Source organism: Thunnus maccoyii, chromosome 11, assembly GCF_910596095.1.
Source record: "Thunnus maccoyii chromosome 11, fThuMac1.1, whole genome shotgun sequence".
Taxonomy (NCBI): domain Eukaryota; kingdom Metazoa; phylum Chordata; class Actinopteri; order Scombriformes; family Scombridae; genus Thunnus; species Thunnus maccoyii.
Window position 1 is genome coordinate 2,940,033 of NC_056543.1, and position 21,800 is coordinate 2,961,832.

Below are 21,800 nucleotides of genomic sequence, written 5' to 3' on the forward strand. Positions count from 1 at the left end.
TCATATGACATGCCCATGGATATAGCTATGGGCATGTCACGTGATTTTTTCCCTACCCTCATTCCGTGTAGACCCGCCCCTACTCTTCTCTGATTGGCTCTGACTGACATTCTTACCCTAACCCAATCATTTCACTCCTCATGCCTAAACCTGACCAATCTAACCAACGAAGGCAACGAGTACTAGCCAATCAGAGGCAGAGTAGGGCGGGTCTTCGCGGAATGCGGGTGTGAGAAATAGAAGACAGACCTGTCATCGTAACAACACCGCGGTTCAACATGGCGGCGAGTTCATCTGTTTTCCACAGAGTGAGAACTGGGTCCAAAATAGGCGCCCAGTACGACCAAGACGGCAATTTAATTCAGGTAAATGACATTTATATCACAGTATACAACACTGCAGCGAGGTTTCAACGGTAAAAACTGCATTTATGTGTCAACAGTAGCTGTTAGCTGCCGGTGGAGATAACGGTCGAAGCTAATAACAGATGAATTTGAGTTATTTCAATATTGTTTTACCGTCTAACGTCTTTATAAGAAGTTTAAGAACAGTTTAAAAAACAGATATAGCGGAATGATCCATGATAACACACAGAAACATCTACATCAAACTAGCGATGGAAGAATTACTGCAGTAAAAGTATCAATACAGTAATGTAAAAATACTCCATTACAAGTAACAGTCCTGCAGGAAAAATCCTACTACAGTAAAAGTACATAAGTATTATGAGCTTGATGTAGTTAAAGTATTGCAGTAAAAGTACATAAGTATTATGAGCTTGATATAGTTAAAGTATTGCAGTAAAAGTACATAAGTATTCTGAGCTTGATGTAGTTAAAGTATTGCAGTAAAAGTACATAAGTATTATGAGCTTGATGTAGTTAAAGTATTGCAGTAAAAGTACATAAGTATTCTGAGCTTGATGTAGTTAAAGTATTGCAGTAAAAGTAGTGGTTTGGTCCCTCTGACTGATATATTATTATATATGACATCATTAGATTATTAATAGTGAAGCATCAGTGTTAGAGCAGCATGTTACTGTTGTAGCTGCTGGAGGTGGAGCTAGTTTACACTACTTTATATACAGTTAGCTAGTTTAGTCCAGTGGTTCCCAACCTAGGGGTCGGGCCCCTCCAAAGGGTCATCAGATAAATCAGAGGGGTGGTGAGATGATTAATGGGAGAGGAAAGAAGAAAAAACAAAGTTCTGATACACAAATCTGTTTTCAGTTTTTGGACTTTTTCTCTAATCTGTGATTTTTGGTGAAATATTGGATCATTTGAACATTTATTGAAATGAAAGCATGTGAGAAGTTTAGAGGGAAAAATCACTATTTGGTGGAGCTGTTAACAACTCATAGACATGTGAAATGTGACCCCGACTACACACTGCTTTTTGTAAGACGTCAAAAGACAAAAAGGTTGGAAACCACTGGTTTCATCTTTAACAATGTGTTGTATTTTAAAAGCTTGTTATATTATCCATTGTGTCAAATCTTCATCTGAAAAGTAACTAAAGCTGTCAAATAAATGTAGTAGAGTAGAAAGTACAATATTTCCCTCTGAAATGTAGAAAGTAGCATCACATGGAAATACTCAAGTAAAGTACAAATACCTCAAAACTGTACTTGAGCACATTACTTCAGTAAATGTACTCAGTTACTTTCCTCCGCTGCCTCAAACACAAGTTAGCTGAGTTATGAAACAGCATCTCTGCAGCTTTTGGGATTCAGCGTCTTGCTCACAGAAGCAGCTACATTATGTTGTGTTTTTGTCTCCCAGGTGGAGACTCGGGAAGATGAAGAGCAGAGTGTCAAGCTGGCAGAGATCCTGGAGCTCCTGCTGGCAGCTGGATACTTCAGAGCCCGGATCAAAGGACTGTCCCCCTTTGATAAGGTACACACAAGTCTGTCTGTATTTACCCCATAATGTTCAGGAAAACCATTGAAAACATGTACAGTAAGTCTAGAGATTTGCCTTAAAAGTGTCAACAGAGTGGGAACATGGAAGCTTTTCCAAAGCTTTGGTGCAGCTACTGCTAAGGCACGATCTGCTTTACCCACCTTGATTGTTTCCTCCTGCTCTGCTCTCCAGGTGGTTGGTGGGATGACCTGGTGCATCACCACGTGTAACTTTGACATCGACGTTGATCTTCTTTTCCAAGAAAACTCAACCATCGGACAGAAAATGTAAGTGGGTTCCTGACTGACTGACTGACTGCGAGAGTTTGTCCCAGAAGGAAGTTGACATTGTGAGAGAAGTCAGTTGAAGTTTTTGTTGGTCGGTCCTAAAGCTCTAAAGATTCATCAATTGTTCATCAACTGTTTTGATTATTGATTAATCATTTGGAGTATTTTTTTAAGAAAAAAAATCCAAATTCTCTGATTTCAGCCTCTTAAACGTGAATATTTTCTGTTTTTTTTAGTCTCTATGACAGTAAACTGAATATATTTGGGTTGTGGACAAAACAAGACATTTGAAGACGTCACCTTGAGCTTTGAGAAACACTGATTGATATGATTCATTTGACTCTGCATATTAGATTTGTTGACACTAAGAAAACAGTTGAAAATCACCAACTTTATCCTTTTAAATACAGTTTAAAAGACAAATAAAAACGGCTCCAGCACTTTGGCCACAGCGTGAATTTTTCTTTTGCTTCATTTTCAAAACATAATAACGATGCAGGTGGATGATACAAGTAGATGACGTGTATCTGCATCTTTAAAAATGTACTTATGATTCACCAGACATCCATCACACATCTGGATGAGCCTCAGAAGTGATACAGTCCGTAGTGACCCTGTAAGATCCAGATCTGTCTGGGATCATTTATCCTTTAATATTTATGGTTTAATGTCCTTTATGTTATCTAAAGCTCCAGGAGTGTTCTCCCAAAATCTTTTCCCAGTTTAGTCACTAAAGATGTAAAGAGCTTCTTTCTTTTAAACCTGTTTGAAGTTTTAATTATCTTGAATATACGCTGATCATGTAGTAACAAAAAAAAGCAAAATGTTTGCAAATTCAGCTTAAATCTGAACCTTAATTTAACTGTGAAGTAACCAGAGTCACTGCAGAGGAAAGCTGGACTCAGTCAGTGATGAGTTCTTTCTTTCTTTCTTTCTTTCTTTCCTTCTTTCTTTCTTTCTTTCTTTCTTTCTTTCTTTCTTTCTTTCCTTCTTTCTTTCTTTCTTTCTTTCTTCTCGTTGCAGAGCTCTGACGGAGAAAATTGTGTCTGTTCTGCCGAAAATGAAGTGTCCTCATCGCCTGGAGCCTCATCAGATCCAAGGGTTGGATTTCATCCACATTTTTCCAGTGATACAGGTAGAGCTGCGACGATTAGTCTATTAGTTGCCTGCTAGTAAATTAATAACCATCTATTCTGATAATCCATTAATCATTTTCTTTTCTCTGTCAGTCCTTTATGCTGTACGTTATTTCATAAAACTCATTGTATACAACTCAACATTTCTCTGATTCAAAACTGCGGAGTCGGAACACTTTCCTTGTCGCTGAAACACATCGGATCAATACATCTGATCGGCTGTGTGTTGTGTTTGTTGGCAGTGGCTGGTGAAGAGAGCCATAGAGACCAGAGAGGAGATGGGCGACTACGTGAGAGCTTACTCCATATCCCAGTTCCAGAAGACCCACAGCCTGCCAGAGGTACCAGAACCAGTCAGTCACATGATCAACAATCAGTCACATGATGAACAATCAATCAATGAATGGATCAGTCGATTGACAGGAAATTCATCATTTCAGGCATTATTCTGATCAATTATTCCTCGGTTTCTTTTAGTCTTTTATGAACTTCTGACAGTAAACTGAAGGTCAGAAAACATTTGATCGAACAAAAAAGACATTTTTGTTTATGTGATGGACATTTTATAAATCAAAACAACTAATTGATTGATTAAGAAAATAATCAACAGGTAATTTTATAATGAAAATAATTGTTGGTTGCAGCTCCAGTCTGCACTGTTGCTCATATGATTCTTAATGTGTTTTTTCTGGGAATGACAAAAAATAGAAATATTCATAGTGATAAAATAATAATGAAATATTTACTAAGTCAAAATGAGTAAATACTATATAAGTAAAAATGATGTCATTCTATGTCACACTATAACTCTGAACTGTCATGTTTAATTAGTCAAAATAATGAGATACTAAGACGTATGATTTACTAAGTCAAAACTATGAAATGATTATGAGACGTAATTATGACTTATTATCTCATATGAGTATTTTTATCTTTATCAATATTTACTTTTCATCAGTTTTCTTCCTCTGCTTGTGGAAACAGAGTTCATCAGGGTTAGTTTTAATGGTCTGTCCTCTGACTGAGAGCTGCTGCTGTGAAACGTTGTGTTTTTAGGATGAAGAGTTTCTCCAGAGGAAGGACAAGGCGGTGGGAGCAGTTCTGGATGTACTGGTGAGTCACTTTGATTCATTTAGTAAAGTCTCTATACTGTTCATGTTGATCATGTTGCTCATGTTGATTCAGTAACTACAGCAGCAAATCATTTGTAGATTAGTTTTTTTATAGTTTTCCTTGTTTTTAGTGTTTTTCCTTCCTGTTTTCCAGGAAGTGTACAAACCTCAGAGGAAGTACCGGAGGCAGATGGATGCCGGGGACCTGCTGGATGAGGAGTCCAGGGTTCACTCCACACTGCTGGAATACGGCCGGTAAGATTTCACATCAACTGTGTTTGTTCTTCATTTCTTTTTCCGTCCATCATGAATGTAAACACAGTCCTGTGATAAATGTTTTAAACAGATAAACCAGTACTCCCAGTGTTCCCTCTCTGTGTTACTCTGTGAGTTCTGGTCTCTGAGCTGTTTTTTTTTTACACAAACTCAAACATTTCAAGCTATTTTTTTTCTGCAAACTGAAAGAGGAAGCTGCTCCAATGAGCTGCATCCTGCAACACGTATTAACTGGCCATTTGTTTCTAAATTTAAAGAATCGACAAAGAAATACCAGAAACAGAGAATAATCACCTGTTGTAACTTTAGATGTCTTGTTTTGTCTGATCAATAGATTCAGTTTACTATCATATTTGACACATAAAATCTTCAGTTTCTCACATTAAACGAGCTGCAACCAGCAAATGTTTAGACTAAAACAATTATTTTATTATCTGAATCAACAGTTTTAGAATCTGTTTCCATCATCAGTCAGTCCCCCAGTGCTCCAGATCATTATATCATTATATAAATTAGACAGAGACAGTAGAGAAACCGCAGCAGGTCCTCAGCTGGACTTTAACTCTGGACGTTGTGGTTCATGTTCAGCGTCTTAAAGTCCAACTGAAATAAAACCTCCTACAGCAACATATCAGCTCTGTAAATCACTTCCTGTTCTCCTTTGAGAGAAAAATCTGAAACCAAAAGAGAGAAATTCATATTTTAAATTCTTTGATTTCATGATGGTTCCTCCTGGTTTTACATTATTTCGATTAAATACTGTTGTTATCTGTCTACACAGCTGGAGTCTTTATTTCAATACAAGAAGTCAAATCTTTTAATAAGCTGTAACGTGTCGTTCTATCAGAGGCAGAGCAGACAGTCACACTGAGCCTGATTGCATCCTGCTACACAGACTCTGAAACAACAACTCACATTAGCTTCCTGCTAAAATTTAACCCTCTGATCTAACTTACAAACATGAACACACGTCTCGTCCTGCAGCTTGTTGAACGAACCATCAAACAAACATTCACAGAGGAAAAGAGCACCGCTAACGTCAGTTAGCAGCTAGGTAGCTAGTTAGCTGCTAAGCTGCAGAACATTAAACAGCATGTAAACAAACCTGTAAATGTCACTTTAACCCATTAGATGCTGGTTTTATCTTTGTCCTACAACATGACACGACACCAACACGCTCTGCAGCCAGCTGAGACAAAAAAGGTTATTTCTGATATTTTTCTTCATTCTAATAATAAAACTATTATTTTTTACTGCAGTGAGGGAGGATTAAATGTGGTTTCAGTCAGACTTTAGTCGCCTCACCTGAGAAACCATTTAACCTGTTGCAGAGGTGTGTTTTCCATCCTTTTTGTTTTGCATATTCATATAAACACCCTCTATATTGTTCCTGTCCCTGCCTTGTTGACCCTTGACCTTGAGCTGACCTCAACTTGTGCCGCTGTACTTATTTAAATCCACACATCTCATGTCTTTACTGTACGATCTCTCTGACGTGTTGTTTTCTCATCCATCCATCCATCTCCACCTCTGTACTAGAATGTCAGATTTCCTCCTGTAAGTACTGAATGAACGTGTGATGCTTCTACTCACCGCGCTGTGGTTTTTTTTGTTTTTTTTGTGGTTGAACGTGTCGATCGGAGAATGCCAAAACAGTTCTCACATATTTTTTTTATTTTTTTTTATTTTTTTAGGGCATGATGGATGCAAACTGTGGTGCTGCTTTGATGCACTTTTGTTTTTATTTATTTATTAAATGAGACAGTTGTGCCCTGAAGGAAGCTGGATTACTGCAGTTTGATGTGTTGATGTTGTAATGTGGCATGGTGTATTTGAAGATTACTTTTATTTACTTTTATGCTTACTTTATTTTCATATTTTAGTCACTTAAGTGTCTTTTTGTTTTTTTACAGGCGATATGGATTCAGCAAACAGTCCAAACAAGACAAGGTAGGTTTACAAAGGAACAGTCATCTATTACACTAAATAATAGACATTAGGAGTGTGCCTGAATATAAATACGTTATTAGGCAAAGCACAAATAGTGGGGTTTTTTATGAATATTTGTTTCATACAAATATTTTAAAAATTATTTGTTTTCGGGAAGAAAAAAAAAACCCATCTAACTACTATCTCAGCGTCTCTCCTCTGCTCCGCTGTGACGTCTATCAGCAGGTCTCAGTGAGGGGAGTCACATCCACCTGCTACATGACGCATATGTCCTCATTTGGACATCAGTCCTGGAGTTGGGGGTGTTCCCCAGAGATAAAGCTGAACTACTGACACAAGTGAAGCGCTCCCAAGGGAACACTTCATTAACACTTATTGTAACACTTTCATTTTCTAAAATTAAAAGCGTAATAAAAACAAAAACAGGATTTTTAAACCTCTTTCCACTTTTATATGAATACAAATAATTTTGCTGCCTCAACAAATACAGATACAAATACAAATACTGCACATCCCTACTAGACACATTTATTTATAGAGCTCTTTTAAAAAACATTCTAGATGACCGAGCTGCCTCCTCAACGTCTCAGCTGCATCATTATACACAGATTAACACAAGATAACAGACTGTAAACTTTCACAGAGTCTCGTCTCTAAATGACATAAATATACAACAGTGATGGAAACGGAGACCAGAGCGACTTGTTTCTGTTTCCTGCGTCGACTCTCTGACGCTCTCAGCAGCTCTGCTGTTAAATGTCAGTGAAGTCGGTTAAACTGCTTTGTGATCGACTCCTCTTCTCCTGATTGTCAGCAGCCAATCAGGAGAGACGCTCGGTGCTGCGTTTGGATTTTATAACTGAACTAACAGTACAGATGATGAACTATTATAAGTTAGATTTTAGTGTGTTTTTTATGTCTCCAAACAGTATTTATCGCTCCTTTTTGTTTAGCTTCCACGTCCTGTTATTTTCTCCTCTAGGTGGAGGAGAAGAAGACGTCGCTGTCCGGCGGCTCACAGGCAGCGCCTCCCGGCATGGCGGAGGTGTCGGAGGAAGACGACCTGCAGGCAGCGGAGGAGGTAACACTTTATACAGCCAGTGTAATTTACATAGACTGTAAAAACACTGTATGTATGTATACAATTACTGATTTAATTCAGTGTGTGTCCTGTTTTTATTGTAAAGCACGTTTATTAGTTTATTATTATTATAATAACTTTAATACTTTTGACAGTGTGATTGTGAAAGTAAATGTAACTTGGTGAACTCTACATAAAACCTGTGTGTTTGTGTTATAATGTATTTTCTGCTGTTTCATTCCTCAGTAAAACACTTTAAATTGCTCTTGTATGAGATTTTGCTCAACAAATAAACTTGACCTTGAACTTATCGCCTTTTAATGTTATAGAAGTTTATTTGTTTTCTCTCTTAGATGCGAATCAAAAGCCTGATGACCAGCATGGCCGCCATGGCAAATGAAGAGGTGAGAGACTGTTATCTGTGGAGTCGCTGCATCACTCTCATCACCCGGATGTAATCATTCCTCCTCTTCATACTGGATATTAAAAGTCTCTGTGAAGCTTCTATTCAGCTTCATCAGTCTGAGTTAGTCATATCAAGTGGATATCTGACACATTTACAGTCTTTTTAGCATCAAATTCCCTCTTTGTGTTTCCTCGGACAGTGTTTCCCTGTTGAGCTGCAGGTGGAAGTATAGTAACAAAAAGAGGAACTTTGGCACTAAATAGACTGTAACGTTGAAAGATATCTACTTGATTTGACTCATTTGGACGCTGAAGCTTCATATTAGCTTCAGATAAACTTTTAAATACATCACTTCCATTGTAAGGTCATTATGAAGGGATCTTCTAATGGTCAGTATGAACAGGAGGAATGATTACAGCAAGAAAAACAGCTTTAATGTTCATTTGGGCTCCTGACTAAAACTATGAACTTGTCCTTTAACTCCAAACACTTATAGAAGATTAAATTTGCTTCAAGAAACTATATGTCAACCTCTCATTAAGTTCCTCACATCTTAAGATTAGAAGACAAAACAATATATTTTACACACATGACAGAATGTGACTGAGTGGAAATCAGGCGGTTAAGGCAACAAGGTGGGATTATTATCATTATTATTATTATTATTATTATTATTATTAACTAGATTATTTGCTGCTGTTTCTCCTTTTTCCTCCATTATTTCCTTCTCAGTCTACTCTGCTGTTTTTACCTTTTTTAAGCTATTTTTACTATGTAGTGATTGAATGTCAACCATCATCCTTTGGCTTTGTAGCTGTTGAACTGAGACTCATCTGTACATTATAAATGTATTGTATGAGTGTGTGTGGTTGTGACGGAGCTGTGTGTTGGTGCAGGGGAAGCTGACGGCGAGCGCGGTGGGTCAGATCGTGGGACTGCAGTCTGAGGAGATCAAACAGATCGCATCTGAGTACGCTGAGAAGGTGAGCAACTATCAAACTATCAATGATGTCATTGGTTTGGTTGATGATAATCAGCAGGTGATGCAGCAGCTGGTAGAAAGTCCAACTAGCTGTGTCCTAAACTCAGATTCAGAAATAGATTTTGAGTCTAAAGTGTGCAGAAATGTATTAAATTAAGTTGTAGTGCAGCAACTAACTACACTTCAACTTCACACACAACTTCATCTGCAGACACAAAAGACTTTATATAACTTTTTACAGAGAGAGAAACAAGCTGAGGGGGAAAATCTCTGCAGTTCAGCTTTAAGTTTAAAGCAGCTATAATCAATATTTTTCATCTGTCAGTGTGTAATATGTTTGTTGTGGCTTGTAGTGATGAACCTACAGAGAATCATCAGAGACTCTGCAGCTCCTCTCGGCTTTACAGAGCTTTATAGTGAGTTTCAGCTCATTGTTTATCTGTCCGGCTGCAACTTTACTGTTCTGCTTCACTCTCAGCGTCTCATAGTGTTGTTTTGGGACGCAGCAGGCAGCTGTTTTCAGAGAAAAAGCCGCTGTACACTACCTGCTCAGCACCAAACAGACACAGTTAGCTGTAGACTAGCTGGTGAACATAGTGGAGCATTTAGCAGCCAAAGAGCCAGATATTTCCCTCAGGAGTTGGTAGAGAGTAAAAACAGAAGCTAAAAGAGAGTGAATATTGGACTTACATTCACCAGGTGGACAGAAACACGACTCCACATCAATGATAACGTTTCTCCGTAACTGCTGGTAACTGTTTGCTAACAAGTTCAACATATCAACTTAAAAGATGATGATGATACATCAGAGTCTTTCTGCTGCCACCAAGTGGACAAAACATCAGTTAATGCAGGTTTAACAGCTTTTTCTAAATGTTAAATTCAAAGACATAATAATGATTATAGTTTTAGATCAAATCAGGATCATCTTGATCCCAGTAGAAGGAATCAGTTCTTTGAAAGATAACATGAAGAGATATAAATCAGTCGCTGCTTCAGACGTTTATAGAGGCATCTTATAAACGCAGCGACCTTCTTCTGGACCAGAATTCCCACAAAACATTTATGCTGCTGTTTCTTTTCCATCAGCATCTCCTGGTTGTAATGTTTGTGTGATATGTTTCATAATGTGTGTGTGTGTCTGTGAGTGTGTGATGATTGGAACCTGATCTCAGTGAGATCTCCTGAATGAATGAATCTTATCTAACTCAAGTATCTCCCGTGTGTCTCTGCAGCAGTCGGAGCTTTCCTCAGAGGAGCGTTCAGAGCGCTACGGTCCGCTGCAGCAGCACCGCAGGGCGGTCGTCTCGCTCAACAAACAGATCCAACAGAAGACTAAACAGCTGGAGGAGGTCAGTAGTTCACTGGTCCACTCGCACCCTGCTGTCCAATCAGAACCAGAGTCACTGTGATCCTCATGTAGAACCTCTACTGTATGTACAGTAGAGGCGGTGACACTGGTGTAGAAATGTTACAACATATATTTCTATACAGTCAGCATCCAGTTAACTGAATGTTATTTATATCCTGTTCCTGTTGGATGTTAAACATGGTCAAAGTTCCAAAACTAGAGGTGAACGAATGTAGAAATGCTGCCTGCAAGTCAACAGTCAGGGCTTCAACCTGCTCTGAACACTTCGTTTGCAACTTCGTTAGCTGACGTCGGCTCATCATACATGCCCATGAATGGCCGCTCGTTCTGTAGCCTTGGTTGCTAGGTGGTTGCTAAGGTGTTTCCATGTGTCTCATATTTTGGATCTGATTCAGCTCCAACATGTACGGATGGATTTGAGAAGTTGACATTTGGAGTAAAGAAGGAGAAAAAGAAGTGAAATCCTGCTACTATAGTTTGTTTACGTAGCCTCTGGAGCCGGAGGAAGCTTCCTGAAAGCTGACCAATCAGAACAGAGCGGGCTCATCAGGAGGCGGGGCCTTAAAGAGACAGGAGCTAAAACGGCCTGTTTCAGACAGAGGCTGAACTGAGGGGCTGCATAAAGGACCAGTAGAAGATAAATAAGGAGTTTTTAACTGGAAATCATGCAAAGATATTCCAGTAGAGACCCAGAATATAAATATAGAGCTGGAGATGTGCAGAACATGTCCTCTTTAAAGGAGGTAACCAGTGATTTTATATATTTTTCTTATTATCAACAAATCTTCTGTGCAGAGAAAAACTAACAATGAATTACTTAAAAGTTTTGAGTGTGTATGTAAAGTCTGATATATTTTATTCCTCAGTGCTTCTTATATCACAACCTCTTGACTTTGAGTTGAAGTTCTTTGAGAAATTTACAGCTTAGTACAAAGACAAGAAGTTGATCTGCAGCACAACAAGCTGGTGAAGCTGTAAACTGCACATGCTCAGTAGCGTCTGCTTTACACAGAACTGCTCTCCAGAGACTGAAAACATGATGCTGTTATTAGTCTTTGGAGCCGTTTCTAAACAAACTAACGTGACCAAACTCTTCATGATGAAGGAACATGTGACCCAGTGCAGCACTGTGACTCACTGACGGGTTTTTATAAGATATATCAGCTTTGATACACACACAATACTTGTTAGTAAATCAGTTCGTTGTTGGTTTGGATCCAAACATGAGATTTGTTGACAATTAAAAAAATAATTAAAAAAATTGCAGCCTTATCCTTTAAATAAAGGATTTCCTCGCAGCCAGTATGGAACAATTATAACGACCAATAACTTCTTCAGTTTACAGAGTTTTAAGACTTGAGAAAATATGAATCTACCCTTTTGTGTGTGTTTAATTATTTTTGATATTTTATAGGCTAAACAATCAATTAACTTATTATAAAAATGAAAATAATCACAAGCTGATGTGATGTCATAACACTCAAGAAATCTACTGCTAAAACATTTAAAACATTTAAACACTGTAAACATTAAACCCTTTTATTTAAGCAGGTAAATCACATAAACAGCCTGATTAATGTTGATCAGAGAGAAGCTGCAGCGTCAACACGTGTGTGTCTTTGTGTCGACAGCTACAAGTCAAACATGCAGAGGTGAAGACGAGCAGCGACGAAGCCAAGAGGAAACTGATGGAGGTAAACCTGAAGCATCTATATTTGCATCATTAGGACATTTATACATTCACACAGAGCTTTGTGGAACAACATAGCATGTGTGTGTGTGTCGCTCCCTGAGGAACAGTCGCTACAGTCACACCGTTGACCGCAGCTTGTTCTTGGTTTCGTCGTTTCTTCTCAGGCTACGGAGCAGTCGGAGAAACTGAGGAAAGAGCTGAAGTCTTTAGAGGAGATGGAGGAACAAGCTGACAGCAGGTGAGCGATGGAGAGAAATTATCTCTTTGTGTCATTTAAACCCTCGTTTCCCGAGAAAAGCTGCTCACATTTGTTCAAAAAGCTTGAACATCAGGAGCCAAATAATATAATACAGCTGATGGATTAAGGTCACATGGTCAGTAAATAAACTTTATTTAAAAAAAACAGTTTTTGAGCTTCAGGCACATGAAGAAGAGAGAAAGACGCAGCATCAGGAGGCAAAAACCCCTCGATGTATGAAAGACAATATGTAAAATTATATCGAGGAGATAAAGACTCATATCAGAGCTCGTTACCGTGACGACAGTATCAGTAAAGTATATTAATTATCAGCTTTTCAATGTTGTTTAAGGTTACAGTCAAACACTTGAGTGATATCTGATGGTTCTTGTTACTGTGTGTTCAGACACAACGCAGACAGATTTCTACACATACGAAGTCACTGCAAAGAAGCGAATAGTGATGCAAATTGAAAATGTCTCAATATTTTTATGAATCTAAACGTCCAGAGAGGAGACTGGAGGGAAATAACAGAGTCAGTAGCTGTAGTCTGTTGCTAGTTAGCTTCTAGCTAACGTACGGTTGGTATCGCGGCTGTTTGAGGTGAATAAACACTAAAGTCTCTTTTAAAGTCTCTTTCATCTCTCTGTTGCTTCTGTTACACCAGTTTAGAGCAAAGAGCTTTACTGGCCTCTGGTGGCAACTGGGAGGAACTGCAGCGACACTGATGGGACTGTTTTCTGTCCCAGAACCCTCCGAGGTTTTCATCATACCAGAATTTTATACTTTGATACAATACTGGTATAAAAAAACAATATGAGATACCTCTGTTGATACCATGGCAACAAGGGGAAAAAAGTCCCAAGCACATAAAATAAGATACTTTTTATTTTCTACATTAAATTTGTCACATTAAACTCTTTTGCTAGAGTTTGCATCACATGACCCACCAGTCACATGTTGGGTTCGTTGCTGGAGAGAAACTGTCACAGCTGCAGGTTTGATTTTCTGCCCTGTTGTTTCATCTCTGCAGCTTTGGGTTGAAAATCTGATTGATCTCTTTTTTATTTTATAGCTGCGGTACTTTTGATACTACTGATTGTATAATTAATGGAGATCGTATCGTTTTAAACACTTGATATCAAAAAAGTATCAAAGTATCAATACTTTTGACAACCTTAGTATAAATGTTTGCAGTCTTGAGGACTTTAGTGTTTGTTCTTGAAGAAGACGAGTTTCTCTCACGTCTGAAAAACAGCAACATGCAGCACAATTAACCCTCAGTTCATTAAAACCTCTTCAGTCTGATGTTTGGAAACTCAACAGATCAACCTGTGACCTGCAAGGCAGCAGTCATGTGAATATTCTCTGGTTTCTTGAATTGTTGGTCGGAAACAAAACCACAAACATTTGAGGTTGAACTTTGGTAACAGTGGCTTTTCTAGTTTTGTCCGACCAACAGTCCACAACCTAAAGATCTTCACTTTATAATGATGTAAAACCAAAAACATCTTTCTCACATTTCACCTGGAGTCCACAGATGTTTGGAATTTTTGCCTGAAGAATAATTTAAACATTTAATCGTTAATCAAACTTAGCGTCCAAACTTCAGATTCATAAGGAAGAGTCTTTTCAGTCAGGATCCTGCTGGAGGATCTGAGGCTCGTAGATCATTAAAACACCTTTAAATCAGATGTGGTTTCATGTGACGTCGTTTCTCAGCTTTTAAATTTCATTTTCCAAGTTGATCTCCTTTTCTTTTCCTGTTGGCTTCGTCATGTTTTAACGCCTTAATTTAAAGATTTATTGATTTTTTCATACGTGCTTTGTGTGTTTTTTGTTTATAAATGTATAAATAAATCAAGTTATTATAAAATAGTTGCTGATTAATTTTCTTTCAGTTGACTAATCGACGACTTGTTGCAGCTCTAAACCTCAGCAGTACTGAACACATACAGACTGTCTGATGATGATGATGATGATGATGATGATGATGATGATGATGACGTGTTGCTCTGTTGAACAGCTTGCTGGAGAAGCTGAGAGCTTTGGTAACAATGAATGAAAACCTGAAGCAGCAGGAGCAGGAGTTCCGCACACACTGCAGGGTGAGTAAACACACACACACACACACACATCTACCGTCATCCTGCATCTTCATCATCGTCGTCGTGTGTGAACAGAGAACAAGTGGACAGTTCATGTTTAAAGCCTTTGACAGTAAAGTGGTTTTAATGTTGTGTGCAGGAGGAGATGACGCGTCTGCAGCAGAACATCGAGGAGTTGAAGATGGCGTCAGGACAAGATACAGAGGAGGAGAAGGTACTTCCTGTATCTGATGTTCACTATTCAACACGTCTTATTCACAACGTTTTAATAATACAGAATAAAATGCATCTATACTGGGCCTCATTCCTAAAGCTCTAATATGTAACTTTTCTGCTTTAAAATGTCTAACAACAAGGAGACAGATGTTAAACCTCTGGATATTTGGTTCAGTTGTTTACTTGCATCCAGATGTTTCCAACAATGTTCAAACTCAGAGGAATCTGTTATTTTAATCAAGATAACGGACGTTTCATTTGGTTGGCAATCAATGGCGTCATATCTCAGAGCATCAGCGTAGCGGTTCTCCACCAGAAACTGTCATAAATAAAGTTTTTATCCAGTTTTAAGCCACATTTTAATGATAAACTTTTTAGATCTTGGTTGTTTTTCACTGTATCTTTTAACCAGATGAAGGATTTTAGTCGTCTGGATCTTTAGTTATCAGAGAAACAAGCTGAGCAAACGTTAGCAGCAGCTCAGCTAACAGCAGCTCAGCTAACAGCCCCTCCTGAACGTCCTGCGTCCTCTGAAAGCGTCACAGAAACACTGATTTTTAACGTGAAACTGTTTTATTCAGTGTTTTTACTGGTTTTAATCACCGGGTCTGTTTGTTCTGGAGAGAAGGAGACGTCTGATAAACCTGCTGAACGACACTGAAGGAATCCTAACTGGTCGTTTTAATAATGAAGACAACAACTCCCATGATCCCGTGCTGCTCCATGACGTCATCAAACTCCGTCTTGTGTTATTGTTTTGATTGGGAGACTCCCAGCGGCTGTACGAGTCCAGAACAGACACTCATGTGACCTGAAATCATAACGTCTTAATCTGAATGATCATCATCATCATCATCATCATCATCATCATGGCTGGCAGTCTCCTGTGGCGTGTTCATCATGTCCGCAGCAGTAAACAGCTGCAGCTCTCTGATGGATTCATGTTTTCTAACAGTTTCAGTTCCTTTAATACGACGACTGACACTGATAAATGTTTCTGCTGCTTTCCTCAAACTCTTCCTCTCACTCTCTCTGGGGAAGATTTTAGTGAATGAAACAGAGCAGAACAAGTCGCCTTATATGGACGTTTTCAGGGCGTCGATGATGATGATGATGATGATGATGATGATGATGATGATGATGAAAGGCAACAGGTGACGTTTATCAGGCTGAAAACACAAGTTTGTGAAGTTAAGAACATTTTTAGGAATAAAGCTCACAGAAGAAAACTGAAACGTTCCTGCGTGACGCCCGATGACGACTCCGGTCAGATGAATCAGCTTTAACTTTTCTTCTTCTTCTTCTTCTGTCTTTGTGTCTCAGGAGAGGAACCAGCTGATAGACAAACAGTACAACACAGACAGAGAGAAACTACAGAAGATCCGTCTGCTCATGGTAACAAACACACAGATTAGATGAAGCTGCAGTGAACAATGAGGTCACAGCAGCAGATAACAGACTAACAGATACGAATGAGACCAAGTGACTCACAACAGCTGGTTGACTGAGACGTTTACAGGCTTTATAGCAGCTCGATGCTTATTCTCATTATCAGATATAAAGATTCACATCTGACTTTTTTACTTTATATTTGACCATTTGTGTTTGAAATAATTCAGTTTTACAGCAGGATTGTACCTTTTGTTAGGTTAGAAAAGCTTCTCAGACAGGATGTTCAACATCACAGGACACATAGTGTTAATATCAATTCAATTCAAATAAACTTTATTGACAGATCAGAAATCTACATCACCAGAGCAGTACAGAAAATTATAAACATTGACAGATGATTAAAATTAAACATTAATATGTAAATATAAACAATAACATTAAATACAGTATAATAAAAGGCATTTTTACAGATGTGACCACACAGAAACATTTACTACAGAGCTTATTTCTCTCAGATTATGACAAGACTTCATTTATTTTGCAGCTTTTACTGCACGTTGACTTTTCTCCCCACATAGACGGGACTGAAGATCAGGGAGGATGGAGGATAAACTCAGGATATATATGATTTATTTTTTCAAAGAAAACTTCTCTCAAATCTTTATATTTGTCATAATATAACAGGAAGTGAGATTCTGTTACTCTGCTATGTGTTGAACTTTACTGGAGTATTTCTGTATTTCTGCTACTTCAGAGTGAATTATTGAGCTGATACACAAATCTGTTTCCAGTTTCTGGACTTTTTCTCTAATCTTTGATTTTTGCTGAAATATTGGATCATTTGAACATTTATTGAAATGAAAGCATGTGAGAAGTTTAGAGGGAAAAATCACTATTTGGTGGAGCTGTTAACAACTCATAGACATGTGAAATGTGACCCCGACTACACACTGCTTTTTGTAAGACGTCAAAAGACAAAAAGGTTGGAAACCACTGGTTTCATCTTTAACAATGTGTTGTATTTTAAAAGCTTGTTATATTATCCATTGTGTCAAATCTTCATCTGAAAAGTAACTAAAGCTGTCAAATAAATGTAGTGGAGTAGAAAGTACAATATTTCCCTCTGAAATGTAGAAAGTAGCATCACATGGAAATACTCAAGTAAAGTACAAGTACCTCAAAACTGAACTTACTTAATTACGTCTTTCATCAAATGAAAAGGAAAGAAAAGATGAATCTCTCTTCACTCCGTTCAGGCTCGGAGGAACCGTGAGATCGCCATCCTGCAGAGGAAGATCGACGAGGTGCCGAGCCGGGCCGAGCTGACCCAGTACCAGAAGAGATTCATCGAGCTCTACAGCCAAGGTGGATTCCTCCTCAACACCCCGTCTGAACAGGGTTCCACAATAAATAAAGACTTTACATCTCTAAATGTCTTCTTCTTCTTCTTCTTCTTCTTCTTGTGCTTTTCAGTTTCTGCTACACACAAAGAGACCAAGCAGTTCTTCACTCTGTATAACACTCTGGATGACAAGAAGGTTTATCTGGAGAAGGAGGTGAGTAACCACGAGGAACACGTTTACATTTATTATCATCTATAAACAACAACGTTTGTTCTTGTTATTAATGAGAATATAAAACGTGCTTTTTCCCTCCTGCAGGTTAATCTGCTGAACTCCATTCATGACAACTTCCAACAGTGAGTAGAAACACTTCAATCTTGTGTGTGTGTGCCCGTGCGTGCGTGTGCATGTTCGTGTGTGTGTGCGTGTGCGTGCGGGGTTTGTTTATCAGCGTTGTTCTGTGTATGGTTCTTGTTCAGGGCCATGTCGTCTTCAGCAGCGAAGGAGCAGTTCCTCAGACAGATGGAGCAGATCGTTGAGGGAATCAAACAGAGTCGCATCAAGGTACGACTTCCTCTCTACAACTTCCTCCCGAGACACGTTTAAAACTGATAGAAATACTATAATGAAGTTCACCATCATCTGCCACGACTACGGTTGATTTAAAACATTGATGACTAAAGACAATCTGAGGAGAAACTCTGATAGTGTCTGAAACTTAGGACTGCTGCTACGACCCGCGACTACAAACCAGCCAATCAGAACACAGCATGAAATGAGGCGGAAAACAGCGACCACAGAGTAACAAAGTTTAGGGTGAAAAACACAAACCAAAATGATAAAGAAGGAATAAAGAATAAAGACTCAAACTCACTGAAAGTGATAACTAATGACACGCTGCAGGCGTCAGATTTGAACTATTAACCACAGAACCAACACAGCTTTGTCATTCTGTTCTTTCTGTTAACAGCTGCTTTAGTTGTAATGAATGAATGAAAAGGAGAAATGAAACTAGGAGCGTCTGTGTTCACAGTAAATCATCTGTTGACTGTTTGATGCTTATTTATTTGTGCTTTAAAACGTAACTGTCGTAAAATAATCAGAATAGAAGGTTTTATTTCTCTCATTCAGAGGTTTTCTTTTCTCTCTCTCTCTTTTTCGGAGTAGGTGCATCAAGGCAGTTTGACGCACGTCATGATGCTTCTAGTGCGTATTCGGCTGTTAAAAACAATATGTGTTCTTCAAAACGAGCATGTCAGACACTTCCAGTACATTTAGGCTTTAAGTTTGTGAGACTCTGACACAGAAGAAAACATTTCTCGCTTTGCTTCATTTTGAAAACATCAGAGCTGCTGATGACGTTTCTCTCATTTAGTTTTTCTTTATTTTATTATATCTGATAAACTGATATCGATCAGTCCGACACAGATGTTCTTATTTCTCACCGTGTGTCAATAATAAAGTTAAACCGTTGCTGTTGTCGTACAGTCTGAAGGTGCTTTTAGTCGCGTCACTCAGACCACGACTGGCAACAGATCCAGTTCACAGGTTCACGAGTTAAACTGAGATTTAAACTCAGAGAAAGTTCAGCAGATGAATGAAAACAAACATCCGACCGAAGGAACAACAAGAAAAACACGTTTCTAACTGGCAGAGCGGTTAAATCAGTTCAACATGAGGCGTCAGACGGGTGGGGCCGCGTAGCGAAGCTGAATCATATCGTGTCCTAGTCGTTACGAAGGTATTTTCACCTTCATAAGATTGGTGTGACGTTTGCTTCCTGCCCGTCTGCAGATGGAGAAGAAGAAGCAGGAGAACAAAATGAGGAGAGATCAGCTGAACGACGAGTATCTGGAGCTGCTGGACAAACAGAGACTCTACTTCAAAACCGTCAAAGACTTTAAAGAGGTAAAGAAGTAAAAGACTTCAAGTTATTAAACAGCTGAGAGGTCAGAGATACTCATTATTAGATATATATCATATATTTATATATCAAACATCTGTACAGATGTGTTTATGATAAATATAGCCTCATATGTTAGGACATATAAACTCTATTTGATGAGTGTTTGAATGTTTCTGTGGTTTTGTCTTCAGGAGTGTCGGAAGAATGAGATGCTGCTGTCCAAGCTGAGAGCTAAAGGAGCCTCGTAGCTCTGATACCAGCTGAACTGATCACCGATCAACTGTATGGATCCTTTATAACATTCCACAGCTGGTTTCATCATCCTTTATAATTCATACACATGTCAACTTCATGACCACAAGCATCACACATTAACAACCAAATTATTAACATCAAGTCAAACAATCCTCTTGAAAACTATTAGAGCTGCAACGATTAGTTGATTAATTGATTAGTTGATTAATTGATTAGTTGATTAGTTGATCATCAGATAATGAATCTGGAAGTATTTTGATGGATTTATGGTTAAACTCAGCTTTGATTTGATGTTTTTAGCTGAAAAACTTTTGATGGTTTTGGTTTAAATGTGAGAATCTTCTTGTCTTATTATATTCCAGTAAATTAAATCTTAGATCTGAAGTCTGAACAGAACAGGAAGCTGAACTGTTAATGAAAACTGTGATTGACATGTTTCACTGTTCTGATGTTTTATAGACCAAACAATTAAACAATTAATCAAGAAAATAATCATTAGTTGCAGCTTTAAACAATCCTCTAAATTACAATAATGTGTCTAATGATGTCTGATGAGTTTAATCATAACTATGTTAACATGCACCACCTTTAAATCTGCACCGCTGTGGATGCAAACACACACCAGTGTTAATTAATGTTGACCATACATCACAGCTGTAACAGAGAGAAGAGTCTTGCCTGTTGAACATCTGAATGTAACCGGCCGGTTTACATCTGAACGCAGCGCAGAGTTGAACTGAATTCACAGAAAAAATCTGTAAAAGAAAATCTAGAAACTTTTTAATGTGTGTTTTCATCCGCTGCTGTTTGTTCAGTCGGCGCCATTAAACCGTCGCAGAAGAAGAAAACACAACGAGGCGACGACATTAACAGAACGATGGAAAACATGATGGAAATATCTCTGTATGTTTCATGTGTTTATGTGAGGAAGGTCACAGTCTCCTCATCATCACACATCTGATGTTTCCACTTCAGCCAAGTAGAAAAACTTTTTATTGGCAGATTGAACAAACAGGCCGACGTGTTTGCTGACGTGTAAATTGAACTTTGTATGTGTGAGTTTCTTTGCCAACGACGCGGCTGTGAAGAGTGAACCTCATGTCTTCCAGCAGCGACCGTCAACCGTAAATAAAAGTGTTTATAATAAGTGTTGAAATGCCTTTTTGTGATTGGACTCGTCTCAGATAGGACGTGTGCCGTCAGACACTGATAGGAGACGTTATCACGAGTCACATGACGAGTCCGTGAAGGAAACATCCAGTGTGTCACCAGACGGACACACAGTCATCAGCAGGGTTACCGTGGGAACACGAGGTGACGTAATGACAAATGAAACAAGGAAAGCTTCTCTATAAATGTTGTTTTTTTTTTTAAATTATTATTTTCCCAAAAAAGTTTATGTGAACAGAAATCAAAGAGCAACAGTTTCCTGTTTATCAGCCTCCAACTTTATATAAATACATAAATAAACACACAGAACAAATCATTATAATTTATCATCATAAAACACAATATAGTGCAAATACACAGCTGTAAAACATCTTTTAAAGCTGATATTATAATAATAACAATAATCAAAGCATAACCAAATTACACTACATACAGCAAGAAAAATGTTTTGATTAATTGTTGAGTATTTGTGTGTTTTTATAACATGTGGAGGCCTTTGGGTTCATATCAAATCTTATATTTGTTATTCAATATTCAGGCCAGATAGACCTCGTCATTCATCTCCTGATAATAATATTAATAATAATATTAATAATAATAATAATAATAGTCAGTTTAAAGCACCTTTACATACAAAAAAAACCTAACAAACTGAATAATCTGCTGATACTTTGTGACAGAACTATCAGATTTTATACACACGTGCACATGAATATATTAAGATACTCAGACATGCTGTATAATATGGATAATCATATCTGTCACATAGCCACAACAAGCTCACGCAGTCTGACGTCTTTAACTGTCACGTGCTTTATTGTTGTTTTATTTGTCACACAAACACACAAAGAATTTCCAAAAGGATAATAAACTAACAGCCGGTCCCTCTTTTTGTTACTATACTTCCACCTGCGGCTCAACAGGGAAACACAAAGACTGTAAATGTGTCAGATATCCACTTGATATGACTAACTCA

At 38.2% G+C, this 21,800-nt stretch overlaps 1 protein-coding gene across 2 annotated transcripts; it reads left to right on the forward strand.

Moving 5' to 3' along the window:
- The first annotated feature begins 237 nt into the window (after positions 1–237).
- On the forward strand, positions 238–20,801 carry ccdc93 (coiled-coil domain containing 93). Of its 2 annotated transcripts, XM_042426713.1 has the most exons (24): positions 238–365; positions 1,782–1,895; positions 2,094–2,188; positions 3,212–3,323; positions 3,567–3,665; positions 4,381–4,437; positions 4,591–4,691; positions 6,626–6,662; positions 7,645–7,743; positions 8,097–8,147; positions 9,046–9,132; positions 10,367–10,483; positions 12,135–12,197; positions 12,361–12,434; positions 14,461–14,542; positions 14,682–14,756; positions 16,082–16,153; positions 17,407–17,515; positions 17,624–17,706; positions 17,812–17,849; positions 17,973–18,057; positions 19,288–19,401; positions 19,591–19,681; positions 20,470–20,801. In XM_042426713.1, the coding sequence occupies exons 1-23, from the start codon at positions 279–281 to the stop codon at positions 19,645–19,647; spliced, it is 1,908 nt and encodes a 635-aa protein (XP_042282647.1). In that variant the 5' UTR covers positions 238–278; the 3' UTR covers positions 19,648–19,681; positions 20,470–20,801. The 2 variants fall into 2 exon arrangements, with proteins under 2 accessions (XP_042282647.1, XP_042282646.1); XM_042426712.1 differs by lacking the exon at positions 20,470–20,801 and having other exon boundaries at positions 19,591–20,254.
- The last annotated feature ends 999 nt before the right edge of the window (positions 20,802–21,800 follow it).